Here is a 15,597-nt window from a genome sequence, read left to right as displayed (position 1 = left end):
ATCAATTATTGCTTGATATCGATTTTACTACTATTCATATGAAGAAATAATGAATCCTTGAGGAACTGCTTCCTAAGCGTCAGGGTTACAACGCTCTGGCCAATCCTTAGTAAGAATATACTTTTCGTCTTTTATTCAAGGGGATAGTACGTAGTACTAGTACGTCGTACAAAGAATTCTGCCTTGGGTCACTGCCACTCTCTCCCTTGTAAACCCCCCACAACCCCCTTGCAAACCTCCTGCGTAACTCCTAGTAAAAGTATACTTTCGATATGTATTCATGGGGAAGGAGAGTATAGCGAAGGCGAGGACCCCTTTTGCTAAGCCTCTTCCGAAGTATGATACGCAAGTAAACGTTCCCCTAAAAACTCCTTTTGGCCTTCCACTTGTTCATCTGCATCCTTTCTCGTGCTTTAGCTGCTACACATCATCGTTATGAAGGCCTCACTTATTAATGCTCTTTGCATGGCCACCCTGGCTGCCGCAGCTTGTTCTAGCAACGCAGAGGTATTTGCCAGCTCGAAAACATGCGTGAGCCTACAAATCCTAACCCATCTAATGTAGATCATTGCTGACACCGATCAAGTGTAACGCCCTAAGGGAGGAAGGCAGTCCGTCAAACACATTTTACCCAGACCAGCCGGGCTACAATGCGTCCATGGAAGGGTTCTGGTCGCTCCAGACAACCTTTGACACCCCCTCGTGCATCGTCAAGCCGAGGTCTTCGCAGGAAGTCGCGACCACGGTGCAGCTATTTGCCAGGCTCTCTTGCAAGTTTTCGATCAAAGGAGGGGGCCACACGCCATGGGCGGGAGCCGCGTCCATCAGCGACGGGGTGACTATCGACATGACCGACATGAGTGATGTAGCGCTTAATGCTAACAAAACTGTTGCTCGAATCGGCGCCGGCGCCCGCTTCGGCAAAGTCTACCGGGCCCTCGAGGAACAGGGCATGATGGTCGCAGCAGGACGTGATGCAAATGTTGGGTTTGGAGGCCTCGTCCTTGGTGGCGGATTCTCCTGGTTCACCTCGACCATGGGGCTCGTGGCAGACGGACTAGTGAACATCGAGCTCGTCACTGGAGACGGGAAGATCATCAACGCCAACGCCTCCTCCAATGCAGACCTGTTCCAAGGACTGAAGGGCGGCGGGAACAACTTTGGTGTTGTGACTCGCTACGACTTGAAGGCCTTTGAATTCTCCGAGATGTGGGGTGGCCTCAGAATCTACCCAAACACCACGCAAGACCAGCAGATTGACGCCTTTGTCAACTTCACAAACAATCTCCAGACCGATACGAATGCCAACATAATCAACTTCTCCGCGTACAGCGCTGCCTCCGGACTCCACCTCAACTGGAACTTCATGCACTACACGAAGCCCATAGTGGACCCCCCTATCTACGCCGAGTTCGATAGGATTCCGGGTAAGCTCACCGATTCGACCCGGATTGCCACAGTTTCCAATCTCACCGCGGAGCTGGGCACCAGTGAGCAAAGAGCCAGGTAAGCTTTCAAAGCCCGAGAAGATGACAGGATGTTTCTCACACCATAAGGAACCTCTTTCTGACCCTCAGCTTCGCCAACGATGCGGCGATGTACAAGTCGGCAGTTGACATTTCCAACTCTTACCTGAACGATTTCTTGGACACGCCTGGCCTTCTCGTACGTGCCAATAGTCTTTTCGTCGATATCTCAAGATCTGGTTCTCGACCCACGTCTTCGGAGCTGAGACGTCAATTCTCTTAAAATTTCGCAAACACTTGCAACGTGCACGGCTGACTCTGGTACAGTGGGTTCAGCTCTTCCAGCCTATAAACACGATCATCAGCAAAGCCTCTGTCGCTAATGGTGGTAACATTATGGGAGTCGATCGCAACAAGGACAACATCATCAGTATAGATCCCCCCTTCAGTCACTCACTCCCCTCCTCTAACCTTCCTCCCCCACCCACATTCTCACCACCTTCTAACACGCAGCCTAGTGTACCAGCTCTTCTTAACCTGGGACAACGACAGCGATGACGAAGACCTCATCAACGCCGCGTACGCCAGCATCGAGGCGATCAAAGCCAAGACCGTCGCCACCGGCACCGACAACCCCTTCATCTATCTCAACTACGCCGGCAAGTTCCAGGACCCGCTCGGCGGCTATGGCAAGGCCAACGTCGCGAAGCTCGCCCAGTTGTCCGCCAAGTACGACCCGAATGGCGTCTTCCAGAGGCTGGTGCCGGGCGGGTTCAAAATCGCCAATGCGAATCCTACCACGCCGTAGCGAGCGAGAGGCGGTTCTAAATGGTGCAGGAACCCTCTTGAACAACAGAGGAAGTAATTTCATCTTCTTTGACTAGTAGTGAAAGTCAACGCCTCTGCTAATCCTCCCAGATAGTTAAATACTATCAGGGCCAATGATTTCTCAATGTTCCCAGGGGGAACACTTATCAATATAAACAATTCATATTATATCTCTAAGATATTAAAAATTGAATGATCGCTAGAGAAACAAATCTGCCGCTTTCCCGTCCTCTACTAGTAGGCAGTGCAATTACACCATTGTGGCGGTCATATCGGGATATCGATCCGGCCGGGGCAGTATTGAAATCTTGCCTCACGTAAGGTAAATAAGTATCGGTGGAACCCTTTCTTTCTTTCTTTCTTTCTTTCTTTTCATTTCCCACGATCCACGACGCGCGAGATCTTTGGCATTGATGCAGGTTTTTCCAAGAAGGACTAGAGATAGGGAACGATTCATTTGAGATGTGTCTAAGTGTATAAGTATATTAGTGCGCCGAGGAAGAGGGATTTGCGGTGCTAGATGGCTTTGATAGTTGACTTGATGAAGATGGACTTGCAATTGGGAGAGGTCTGGCGAAGACTCTGACGCTGTCATATTAGTGAAATTGGTGATTAAATTAATTGTTAAAGTCCAGATGTTTTAGTTGCTTTTGATATCGGAGGCAGCCGTAGATGGTGTGCTTAGGTTTGTTTGAACGTTGTTGTCGTTGTTATTGTTATTAATGTTGTTGTTGTTGTTTTTCATGTTGTTTTTGTTTTTGTTTGTTTTTGTCATTGTTATTATTGTTGTTATTATTGTTTTTGTTGTTATCATTGGAATCCCGGCTTCGCTTATGGCCAGGCGCGTAGCGCTAATTGTTGGAATATTGGGTTCTACCTGTATTCTCGGTATGGACTAGCCTCTTGGCTGTCCTCTTGGCTACTCCTTTGTATACCGGTATAGGTAGCTCTCAGACCCTCATACCTAATCTACTGATAGTGGGCCTTAACGTCGCAACTTTTGGGGCCCTTCCCAAAAGTGGGCGAAAAAAGTATGTCCCGCGAAAAAAGTCTGTCCCGCTTCAGCGCAAAAAACGGCGAGGAACGTAGACACTTATATTGCTTATAATATTGCTTATAATATTACAATTAATATATATATTTAATAATATTATTCATTCTTACCTAATTAAGCTACGAAAATTTTATTTTATCGCGTGTCTTTTAAATTGAATTAAGAGATGTTATAAATCGAATCGACGGCGAATCTTTTTATTTTATTTTTTTTATGAATCTTCTTCAAGCTCTTTCTCAAGCTTTTTTTATTTAATAAGCATTATTTTTATTAAAAAAGACGAAAATAAATTTTTATTTTCTTATAATCTTCGTCGTCGTCGCTGATTTGAATGCAAGCTAATAGAACTTCATTTAATTTGAAAGCCTTTTTTTTTTTTGGCAAATATGTAGAAGTCGATTGAATACAAAGCGTCCGCGAAGTTAATAAGATCTCTTTCTCGAATTTTTTTTTAATAAAGCAAAGCAAAGCAAAGCAGAGCAGAGCAAAGCAGAGCAAAGCAAAGCAGAGCAAAGCAGAGCAAAGCAAAGTAGAGCAGAGCAGAGCAAGTTAAAGCAAAGCAAAGCAAAGCAAAGTAAAGCAGCGCAAAGAAAAGTGATTACAAGATGTAAAATTATTCTTTAATCATCATCGTCGGTTTCCTTAAATTTAATTCGAAAGATTAACCGACTTGCTGTAGCAAGTCGGCCCCACCAAGGCGGGGAACAATAACGGTGTACTACTCATTAAACAACAATTATTGATATAAATAAGAAATAATAAAAAAATTTATATGCTTAAAAAAGTTTTGCTTCACAAACGTAAATCGAAAATATAAATATGCATTTATTTTTAGTGATCTAGTACATTAAAATGTAAGGAAACAAGGCATATTGCATATTGCATCAAATGTGATTACTTGTTGTAAACGATCCAACTCAAAACCCTTCCGATCACTACCTCCTAATTCAGTAAAGCCAGTAGCCCAGCTCCAGCTCTTATTTTTTTTTTTTTTTTCGTTTTTTTTTTTCCTTCCCCTTCCCGATGCCTGGTTTCTGTACAGCCTAACACCTTTATTGATCACTTCCATCTTGCTTCTTCCCCTTTCTCTACCATACTCTGCTTACATTACCATCTTCGAAATCCAAGATCGTCATCCCATTAATAAATTCTCCGTCTTGGGAATCGGGTTCGTGAGAGATCATGCACAAGCGGCTTCCATACGACACGTCAGCAAAACAGGAAGAAGCTCAAGACCGAGGAATCCCTCGGAGAGCTCCCTTCTCGATCCCTGAGAGTTAGCCGGTCCACATCTAATTCTAAGCTCGGAATTAAGTGAGAGCTCGAATCTTCCATTGAAGTTCGGGTGGGAGGGGGGTTGAACCCCAGCCGTCTCTTTCAACAACTCAAACTCGAGAAACGAAATTCGGAATTCGAGCTTGAATCGTAACACGGACTATACAGCTTGAGCTTTGGGAGTTTGAGTTTCCGTGAGTTTTGATACACTGGAATATCCAAGCGACGGGGCTATTCTAGATCGATTCCTCTCGGCTGGATTCTCCAAGGCCCGCTACGCCAGAGAGACAGTACCATGTATATGTCGGTGTATTCATTGACTTCCAGATTAAGACGCCAGCGCATTTCAGGTTCTGCTCGGCTTTGTTGGAGATCAACCGAAGCTGAAAGAAAGTCTCATGTGGATTCCTCTGGGGCAGGCAAGCATGAACCAAGAGTTGTCGGTAGCCGCGGATTTTCTCCCGAAAGCCCGGCTGTGCAGCTGTGCAGGTATTAAGTGCAAGTTGCAAGGCACATTGACGATTACGCCTCCTTGACAAGAAGCTCTTTGAGGTGGCAAACGGTCTTCATGAAAGTATAAAATCTGCCCGCTCCCCATCCTCTCTTCCTCCCGTACCAACTTGCAGATCAAGCAGTTCAAGTTACTATTTACACACGAGCTCTTCACTCACTCCCTTCCAGCGAAAAATTATCGGCAGCTTTGTCGGAATGCGATTAAGTGGTGAGGGCAAGTACAAGGACTTAGCCTCAGGCGGCCGCATTAGCTTCGCGTAGGTCATGGGGACACGTGACCGGAGAGGCTGCGCGGCTTCCGTAAAAGGAGCTACAAGCGAGAACCTCCAAAGTAATCAAGTCGATTATCAACACAACCAGAACATCAAGTGTAGACCGACCCAACACCTGTGTGTTACCAACAAGCTTCTTTCCCCGAAAGACACCGCAGAAGCCGTCATCATGTCGACAGCGAACAATCCCACCGAAGCCACCAACCCGGAGGAGGTTGACACTAATGTCGTTTCGGAGTACGTGGAGCTGCTTGGAAACACTTCTTCGTTGGAGGACCTACAAACCGACGAGCAGAGGAGAGTTCTTGATATGGTCAGTAATCATTTTCCCCTTATCGGGATTTGGTCTCTAAAATGGGTTGCTAATGAACCGAACCTTGAACAGGTTGTGCAAGTCCGAAAGTGCGGACTGGACGACAACCTTTCACTCCCTCAGCTTGTTGTCTGCGGAGACCAGTCCTCGGGCAAGAGTTCGGTTTTGGAAGCCCTCACCGAGATCCCATTCCCCCGAAACGACAACCTGTGCACCCGATTCGCGACGGAAATCAGCCTTCGGCGTGCCAACACGGAGTCTCTGACCATCAAGGTCAACCCGGCCAGCACTCGATCGGCTGCCGAGCAGGAGAGTATTAAGAAGTTCACCGAGGTCATCACCAACTTCAGCGAGCTTCCACGAATCGTTGAGCTGGCAATGGGCGTTATGGGCATCTCCAAGGGAACCGAACCTGACTCCAAGCCCCGAGCTTTCTCTCGAGACGTTCTCAGCATCGAGATTAGCGGACCCAGACGCCCACAACTTACACTGGTCGACATCCCGGGCCTGATTGCAACTTCGACCAAGGGAACGACAAAGGCCGATGTCGACATGGTAACGGAGATCACCGAGTTTTACATTTCACAGAAGCGAACCATCTGCCTTGCTGTGGTCTCGGCCACCAACGACTATGCGAATCAGAAGATCCTCGACAAGGTCAGAGACGTCGATCCCAAGGGTGATCGTACTCTTGGCATCATCACCAAGCCTGACGGACTGGCTCCAGGCTCGGGGGCGGAACGTGGCTACATCGATCTCGCCATGAACGAAGACATCGAGCTGAACCTCGGATGGCACGTTCTCAAGAACAGAAAGTTTGAGGAGACCGACTTCACCATCGCCGAGCGAAACGTCGCCGAGGCTGCCTTCTTCCGCAAGTCCAACTTCAAGAAGCTGCCTCCCGATACTGTCGGCATCGAATCGCTCAGACGTCGATTAAGCTTGCTCTTGTTCGAGCACACCAAGAGGGAGCTTCCGCAGCTTCGTCAGGACCTGGAAGATCAACTCGAGAGCTCCCGGATGTCGCTCGTGAAGATGGGTACGCGCCGATCGACAGCCGTCGAGTGCAAGGCATACCTGTCCCAGACAAGTTTGGACTTCTACCAGACGTGCAAGGCTGCTGTGGATGGACACTACGAGGGTGCCTACTTCCAGAAAAATATCGATCTCACCTTCTCCCCAAGCTCCCCGTCCACAGTAGCACGGACCAGAGCTGTGATTCAATCTCTGAACATGGAGTTTGCAGACACGATGCGTCTCCAGGGCCACAAGTACCAAGTTGATATGGATACAAGACGTTCGGATTCGTCTGATAACGGGTCTAATGATGGGTCTGATGGGTCTGATGCGTCTGATGATGATAATGCTGATAACGATAATGAGGATGAGGATCACAGTGCCATGGGTTGGGCAGTCAAACCAGACCAGGCTGGCCCCAAGCCATTGACAAAGGATGAAGCCCTACAGTGGGTCAGCAAGGCACTGACGCGAACCCGCGGGAAGGAGCTCGTCGGCAGCTACAACCCCCTCCTCATCGGCGAGCTATTCTGGGACCAGTGCTCCGGCTGGGAGAAGCTCGCCCTCTCCCACGTCGACGCCGTAGCCAAGATCTGCCGCAGCTTTCTCAAACAGCTGCTGCGCGACAACTACCCCCCGGACGTCGAGGCTCGGATCTGGGCCTTCAAGATCGAGGAGCAACTGCGCGTTCGGTATCACAACGCTGTCGAGGAGCTGAAGAAGCTGACGCATGACCTCCGAAGCTACCCGATCAACTACAACCATTACTACACGGATACCATCGCCAAGCGACGCCAGCAGCGACAGAAGGCTGCCCTCAAGAAAGCCATGGAAGAGGGGACCGCTGCAGCGTGGAATTCAGATGGCCTCGACCTCGATGTCTCGCGGGTCGTTCGCAGTTTCGCCGACCAGATCAACCCGAACATGGACAGCTTCAGTTGCGAAGAGGCCTTGGATTCCCTCTTTGCCATCTACAAGGTAAGTCCCATCATCTAAAAAAGAAGAAGAATAATAATAATAATAATAAATAAAAAAAAACCCCTCTTCCGCCCACCAGCACTCCATTGCCCACGGCCTCTTCCAGACTAACGGAACCTCCCCGTCTAGGTGACGCAAAAGACCTTCGTCGCCAACGTCACGACCCAGGTCGTGGAGCGCCACGTCGTCACGGGCCTCGAGAAGATCTTTTCCCCCGTCGTCGTCAACGGCCTCGAGGCGGCGCAAGCCGAGGCGCTGGCGGGCGAGCCCGCGGCCGACCGGCTGCATCGGGAGCGCCTCGAGGCGCAGATTGCGAAGCTGGAGGAGGGCCACGAGATCTTTGAGTATGTCATGTGAGGATGAATAAACGAGGGATGAATCAACGAGGGATGAACAAAGAATGAGAAGCAAACAGATAAAGAATCAAAAAGAAATCGCCAACTCCTCGGGGTGGTAGGTAGTAGTACCGGTAGTAGTAAATAATAATAATAATAATAATAAACAACAACATCGACCCTCCTTCTAATCAAAAATTCCCCCTCCTTCCCCCCAATCTAAAAACCGGCCATCCTACTTACTCCCTATAAAAAAGGATTAACAAGTACCTACCTACCTACCTATCCCATCCCAACCCAACCTGCAAACCTCACTTGAACCCCTCTTGCCTCTCCCTCTCCCCCTCTCCATCCTTCTCGTCCTCTCTCTCCTCTCAATCATTTTCATTTTCATTCTCATTTTATTCATGTATTCATTTATATTCATTTATATTCATTTATATTCATTTATATTCATTTATATTCATTTATATTCATTTATATTCATTTATATTCATTGATATTCATTTATATTCATTTATATTCATTTGTATTCATTTGTATTCATTTATATTCATTTATATATATTTTTCCTGCAAATAAGACCTCTCCCTCTCCCTCTCCCTCTCCGTGGCCTATATACAAATGAAAAGAAAGATAAAAAGATAAAAAGAAAGAAAGAAAAAAAAAAAAAAAAAAAAAAAACCCGCTCAAGTCCGCCTTCAAAGTCTTGCAACTCCCATAATAGCCTTCTACCTATTAACACCTGCACTCTATCGCTCCATCTCTTTTCCAACAAACCTCCGGTGCCCTTCCTCTTGCTCCGCTTCCCACATGTACATGTATTTGTGTATATCGTGCTCAAACGACGTCGTGAAACCCCCGGATCAAACATTCTGGACAAATATATACATGCGTCCCATGTCCGTCCGTCTCGTCAAGTTCAGGATACTCCAGAGCACCACCCCAATCCAATTCAATCCAAGCAGCGGAATGAATGCTAGCAAGCAAGTCCCCAAAACACCGCAAATCATAAAGCTCTCTCTCCCTCCCTCTCCGCCCTGGTTTTCATTCCGAGGGCTTGCAAGCTCACCCCTCAGCCCAGCCAGCTCCTCTTCTTCCCTTCCTTCAGACTATCTACAATCCTGCACTCCCCATGACTCTGACACACCTTGCTCCTGCCCAGGTTCTTCCACCGCGGGCCCAGCGGCCCGTTGACGTAATGGTACTGCCCCACAAAGCGCCACTGTCTCCAGTCTCCCAGACTGTAGAACTTGTCGCCCCAGTGGCCGCTAAACCACCACCAGCCTATCGGCGCCTCGGGATTGTTGAGAGCCGGCTGCAGGCTCTCTGTCATGTGTTGCAGAGGGAGGTTCGTGGTCATGGAGCGGGCGTCGGCCCCGTGCGTAATGGACGTGTTGAAGTGGTATGCCAGATAGTTCTGCGCGGGGTCCCAGAGAGGCCCGCGGTCGGTCACGTCGGCGAGAAGGCCGAAAGGGAGGACATAGGGGTGCGAGCCGGGCTGCGCGTACATGGCATGGCTACCCAGCGCGGAATAGATGACCGGGCGGCCCTCCCTGCCTTTCCCCTTCCCTTTTTCAACCGCCGCGTACGAGTAAGCGAGACCGCCGGAATGGGCCGAGAAGAACACAGCCTTCGGAACGCCATTGTGGAAGCGGATGAGTGAGTGTTCCCAGTCGCCGACGTGGTTCCCGAAGCGGACATTGAGAACCGTGGTGCCCAGGTTGTAGGAGTAGAAGTAGAACCAGTAGGCGTCGAGGATGCCGGAGCCTTTGTCGACCAGCACCAGAATGGCAGGGGCCGGCGAGTACCCGCCAGGCTTCTGGAGCGCGGGGATGCGTTTCCTCAGGTCTTCGCGGAAAGATGCCTTGGAAGTTGAGTCTTTTTTTATTTGAGGTGGAGGTTGGGATTGGAAATTTGGAGCGATGGGCGCCGAGACTTTGTGCCTGGGACCGTACGGATCGAACCACGTCTCGAGGTCTTCTTCCGTTGGGACAGCGCCGGACGAGAACTCCTCATATACCATCGCTTCCTCCTCCAGCTCTCGTTCCTCCGTGTCCTCTTCATCCTCGTCATCGTCGTCGTACGGAATAGGCTTGTTAAACGCACTACTCAACCACTCCGGCCTCTCCTCCACATCATTCTTGCTGGTCAAGAACACAAAGCGCCCCCTCCTCCCCTCATTCAAACTCAGCAAGTTTTCCTCGTCGGGCACATAGTCCGTCAGATTCAGCGCCGTCTGGTTCTCGTACGGCACGACATGTCTCAAATGCTCGCGGATATCGCTTGGCCAGAACTCCTCCCTGGAGCACAAATGAACCAGCGGCGCATGGTCGAGCACAAACTGCGGCACCTCCTTGAGCACCCTGGTATCGCCGTCCCAGTCCCCCGGCTTCATGCGCTCCCCCTGCCCCGGGATCCGATCCCACACCGACTGGGCGTCGATATCACCCCCCTCGTCTTCCTCCGCCGGCTCCTGATCGGCCGTCTCCTGCTCCATGAGAAGCTCCTGCGCATTCTTCATCCTCATCTCGCGGCGGTTGTCATCCCGTCGTTTCGTCCACGGCCGCACAGCCGGATCCGGATGCCAGTGGGCCAATCCGCACAGGCCGATGTACCGACATGCCTGCCGGTCCAGCCAGTATTTCGAGGTGGAGATCCAGGCCTTGTCCTCGCGCTGCTCGTCGGCCTTGTGTTCGTTAGGGTCGAGGTGGTCTTTGAGCGCCGAGAGGCCGAATGCGGTGGCCACGATCAGGAGGATTGTGATGCCTCCGCGCACGAGGAGTTTCATTCCGGGGAACTTTGCGGCACGAGGAGTTGTGGTACAGCGTCGAGGTTGGTTGATATGAGTGAGGGTATGGTCGTGTTGTATAAGGGGTGATGGGGGGGGTTTAGCATGCTTTTGCTCGTCAATGCCCGGCAAAGAGAGGCGGGGCGGGGGATGATGCAATGCAGCGACGAATCGTAGTATGGTAGTTTGGTAGTATGGTAGTATGGTAGTATCGGTCCAGCGAAGGTAGTGTCAACACAGTCGAGGCGAACGGATGTACAGACCAGGCCGCGAGTGAGGTCCGACCCAGCAACGGCAGGGTGGAGAGAGAGATGAATGTATATATGGATGTATACAGATGGCAGTGCGCGGTCGGTGGTGCAATCCGGGTCCTGGGTGGTGGGTTGGTGGGTGGTGGGTGGTGGGTCGAGGTCCTGCTCTCGGGCCCGAAAGATCCGACGCTCGTCCGGTTCGAGGTTAGTGAAACCCGACGGCCCCGCCGCTTTGGCAGTCAGCCTTGGAGCGATACGCTGGCTGGCCTTGTCAATTTGTCATCATGGGGCTGGGAATGCAAAAATACTACTGTACTACTGTACGTCCCAGGCGGAAGTATTACCCCTTGAGGGTAGGGTAACCAGGGGGTTTAAAGTGGAAACTAAACTTTTGAAGCACCCTCGAGGGGTAATACTTACTACGTCGCAGGCGTAAGTATTACCCCTCGAGGGTAGGGAAAACAGGGGGTTTAAAGTGGAAACTAAACTTTTAAGGCACCCTCGAGGGGTAATACTTAGGCCTGTACCGTGGTAGTTTGGCCTGTACCGTGGTACTACAGTACTGTACTACTACTAAATACGTATCTGTACCTATCAGCTGACTAACTGGATGGGTCTTCCCGCTCCCGAAAGCCAATCGAGGAAACCACCACTACAGTACCACCACACCCCATCTAATCGTCGGCTCGCTTAGGTGGGCCTCCTTTCAGCCTTTCAGTCTTAGTCGGTATAAGCGACTGCGGATCGGAAGCGAGTGCGGATTTTTCGAAAATATATTAGAAATTTTTATTTATTATAGCAAATACTATTACAACTCAAAAATATTTACATAAATAACTAATCTACTACTACATCTTCTTCCGAAACATTTAAAATCGTATCATCTGATGAAATATCTGACTATCGATCGTTATTTTCATCAGATTCTGACTCGTCTTTTACCTTACGCAACGAATCGTTTGAATCTCTATTACTATCAGAATTGAAGCCATCGCTATCGATATTAATACTAAGAAAAGGAATAACATCTTGCTTTAAAGAGGGGTCTTTAACAGTGTCGGTTGTAATTATTAAATCGTCGTTATCGAGAGAAAGTTCGGGTTGAGAAAGAGTTGGTCGAGGAATACCTTTTTTACGAGGCCGCAAAATTTGACGCTCAAAAGGTTGTTGCATCTATCAAATCTCTACTTTGTAAACCAACTCTAGCTTTGCGGCTTCGCATATTCGTCGTATATCTTGCGTAAAGCGAATATAACGTTGTAAATCAATTGCGGTGTAGGAGTAAGCTAATTAGTAAGAAGTTGAAGAATGAATTAGCGTAACGCGTTGACATGCCAGCTTTGCAAGATCTTGTTTTGACCGCCGTGCTTGCGATTCTTCGGTCGCTTAAAGTAACTATTTAACGTGCGCTCATTGAGATCGTAAATACGCGCGGCAGTTTTTTAAGTCTCGTAAGGGTATTCGGACAAGAATGTTGTAGCGCGTCGAAGACGCGTCGCAAGATCTTCAATTGCATTAGGACTACTTGGTTAAGCGTGGCTTTTGTATTGAAAAATCCTTAGAGGCTTCTTCGAACGAGTGCGTTTTCGACCTATGATTAATTGTAAAATACAATTAAATTGGTTGTGCGGTTGTAGATTAAAAAGTAGTGTTGTAAATTGTATTTTGTATACGAAAACTAATAGTAAAAAAAAAAATCCGCACTCGCTTCCGATCCGCAGTCGCTTATACCGACTAAGACTGAAAGGCTGAAAGGAGGCCCACCTAAGCGAGCCGACGATTAGCCAACTGATGCGTGACCCGTATGAGAATCACGTGATCTACCTCAAAAAAGACACCACCGATCTCTGTCCCCCCCAATAACATCCCGACTATAAATATCCGCATCCTACAACCCATATATATCCATCCGAACCTATTATTACACACGCACTCATTTCTCCATCTAGGGTTACACCTTCATCCATCCATCTACTCTTCCCAAGTTCTTGAAAATAGAAAATCCTTCTCCTACTTTAGTTGCATAAGGTAAGGTATGTATGTAAGTTGCATGAGGCATGTAAGTTGCATAAGGTATGTACTTTGTAAATAAAACAAAATACCTCCCACCCACTGCTTCGAATCATGCGTCTTTCCTTCCCCTTCCCCTTCCTTTGATATACAGCTAGCTAGCTCTCTATCCTCTCCCACTAGGGAACTCCCGGATCAAGAATCAATTTAAAAAAAAAGAATCTAAAAAAAACCCAAGAAAACATAGATAGAAAGTGGAATTACTTCATTGATCGTTATTACAATCATCATTCTTGTTATTATTATTATTATTATTATTATCATTTACTATTATTATCATGATCATCACATTCCCCACCGTGCCAGCGCAGGAGAGATAAAGAAGGGGTTACCATTCCCCTTCCTTTCCTTCAGCCTCGCTCGCTATATAACAATCAACGAGGACTATGTGCTATAGATCTAGCCAGTCGTCCCAAACTGGCAGAGGTGTGCATAGTAGCGGGTGATGGCCTTTTTTATTTCTTTCTTCCAGGCGGAGGATATCCTCGGTACGTCGGTACGCAAGAGTTGATGGGATGGATGTTGACGACAGATGTAGCGAAGTGCTTTTTACTGAACGGCGATATACCTAGCTGGTGCTCGCTCGTCGGCTGGTCGAGCCGGAACGGAACGGACGTAGTCCACAACGCCGTGTGTCCACTGCGCGATAGCGTTTGGCGTAGGGCGTATTTCGCTGCATGGTTGTATCTGATGGTCCATCTGATGTTGTGTTGGAGAATTCAAGCACACCACAATGAGCGCGCTAGCCAGTGACACCGGGTGGAAGGCACGATTCGTGGTAGGCACGGCGCGGTAGCAACCACTTCCCGTCGAGTTGCTCATATCGGAGCGAGCGAGGAATATCAGACCAGATGGATGGCTCCCTCCAGCCGACAGAACGGAGATGGAGGGGTGACAATTCCGGGTTCCGTTTTTGTGAGATCAGGGCCACCACGATCGAGAGAAGACGCACAGCCTACGGCCAGAGACCAAACTCGAATGGATCGACGTAAGGGTAATCCGCCCGCGTGCCCATGATGGTGCTGTACTCGTCCTGGAGGATATCCGAGCCCAGGTTCGCGTACTCGGGGTATTGGCTCAGCTCGTGGCGCCGCAGGGCCACGGTCCACGGGAAGCTGGAGTGCGCGACCCCCATGAACGCGCTCGCCTTGAACATGATCAGGAAGTCGACGAGCCCCTGCTGGTCGAAGCCCATCGCCTCGAGCCGATCCCGGTCGTGGCCCGTGAGGAGATCGTATTTGGTCACCACCGTGACGTTCCGCGGCGCGAGGGAGCCGTCTGGGGCCACTTTGGACTCCTCGGCGATGCGCTTGTCGAGATACTGAGCGAAGAGATCGACCACGGTCTGGTTCCCGCTCGCAACGTAGACGATGCGGAGATTGGTGCGCATGATGTTCTGGAACTGCTGCTCGAATTGGTCCTGCATTCGAGAGAAGCGCCAGTGCTCCGGGTCCCAGGCCCAGACGGCATCCCTCTCGAGCCGGAGGTGCGCACCATAGAAGGCATCCGGGTTGATGGCCTTGCGTGGGTCGATGGGCAGTGAAAATTGTTGCTTCAGTTGGTAAAGGACCCGGGCTGCCAGAGCCTGCGTGTCTCGTCGGAAGGAAAGGATTTTGCCAAATTCGGCGGCGAAGGCGGTGCTGTCGTGGTGCACAGGATACTCGATGTACGTCTGCTCGATCTTGACATGGACCGGGGCCTTCGAGCTGATCATGACTTGCTGCTGCTCGAGCCACGTATCAAAGAAGCGTCGCCACTTCTGGGGCTGCTGGAGACCGGTCCGGGGATGGTCTGGCTCGAATTGGTCTCCTCGCAGAGATAGAGGCTCTCCCGCTCGTTGGTTGTAGAACGGGAAGTCTTCGACGCGATGGTAAAGACGCATTCCAGGGCATGCTTTGGTCAGATGATCGATAAAGGCTTTGCGATCAAACATGTGCTCCAACGGCACCTCGTTGCTCGTCTCGATGTCGGAAATATTGCCCGGATTCCGCTTCGCCATAGAAGGGATGACAACCGCAGCACCTCCGTGAATCGCATACCTTATGCATTTCAGAATCTGATTGCGAACCATACCGACGCCACCATGCTGCTCCTCGCACGTAAACACCAATCCAGGCCGGAAATTCGATGGGTGCCGCGTGCACACTTCCCGAATGGGCTCGTAATCAATCGGAGCCGGGAATTCGACATTCATCGCCTGGTGCAGGAACCTGCTGTCGTCGCCGGCGAGAAGTTCCAGGCTGGGTTGCGGTTCGTAGAAGAGGCCTGGGCCCCGAATTTTGATGAGAGAGGCCCAAATGATGATCAGGGCTGCAGCCAGACCGACGGCGGTCGTCGCATCTTTCCTGGTCTCGAATAACATGATGCTTAGTTGCCAAACAACTTTTTGTTGTTCGCGGAGAGATATATAAAGCAAAGCTATCGGGAAATAACC

At 49.6% G+C, this 15,597-nt stretch overlaps 4 protein-coding genes across 4 annotated transcripts; 2 read left to right on the top strand and 2 right to left on the bottom strand.

Moving 5' to 3' along the window:
• Positions 1–435: 435 nt before the first annotated feature.
• L3040_005830 (uncharacterized protein) lies at positions 436–2,274 on the top strand (the record flags this gene model as incomplete). The annotated part of the gene is made up of 5 exons (XM_007296751.2): positions 436–531; positions 587–1,506; positions 1,557–1,665; positions 1,794–1,896; positions 1,985–2,274. 5 exons carry the CDS (start codon positions 436–438, stop codon positions 2,272–2,274), a joined length of 1,518 nt encoding a protein of 505 aa, XP_007296813.2.
• A 3,303-nt stretch (positions 2,275–5,577) lies between these two features.
• On the top strand, positions 5,578–8,073 carry L3040_005829 (uncharacterized protein; the record flags this gene model as incomplete). The annotated part of the gene is made up of 3 exons (XM_066154664.1): positions 5,578–5,721; positions 5,794–7,716; positions 7,846–8,073. 3 exons carry the CDS (start codon positions 5,578–5,580, stop codon positions 8,071–8,073), a joined length of 2,295 nt encoding a protein of 764 aa, XP_066011511.1.
• A 1,053-nt stretch (positions 8,074–9,126) lies between these two features.
• L3040_005828 (uncharacterized protein) lies at positions 9,127–10,842 on the bottom strand (the record flags this gene model as incomplete). The annotated part of the gene is made up of 1 exon (XM_007296749.1): positions 9,127–10,842. One exon carries the CDS (start codon positions 10,840–10,842, stop codon positions 9,127–9,129), a length of 1,716 nt encoding a protein of 571 aa, XP_007296811.1.
• A 3,276-nt stretch (positions 10,843–14,118) lies between these two features.
• On the bottom strand, positions 14,119–15,525 carry L3040_005827 (uncharacterized protein; the record flags this gene model as incomplete). Its single annotated transcript, XM_066154661.1, has 1 exon — positions 14,119–15,525. One exon carries the CDS (start codon positions 15,523–15,525, stop codon positions 14,119–14,121), a length of 1,407 nt encoding a protein of 468 aa, XP_066011510.1.
• Positions 15,526–15,597: the final 72 nt, after the last annotated feature.

Source organism: Drepanopeziza brunnea, assembly GCF_022702325.1.
Source record: "Drepanopeziza brunnea f. sp. 'multigermtubi' strain 214-2 chromosome Unknown ctg9, whole genome shotgun sequence".
Lineage (NCBI taxonomy): Eukaryota > Fungi > Ascomycota > Leotiomycetes > Helotiales > Drepanopezizaceae > Drepanopeziza > Drepanopeziza brunnea.
This window is presented reverse-complemented; position numbering and strand designations above follow the sequence as displayed.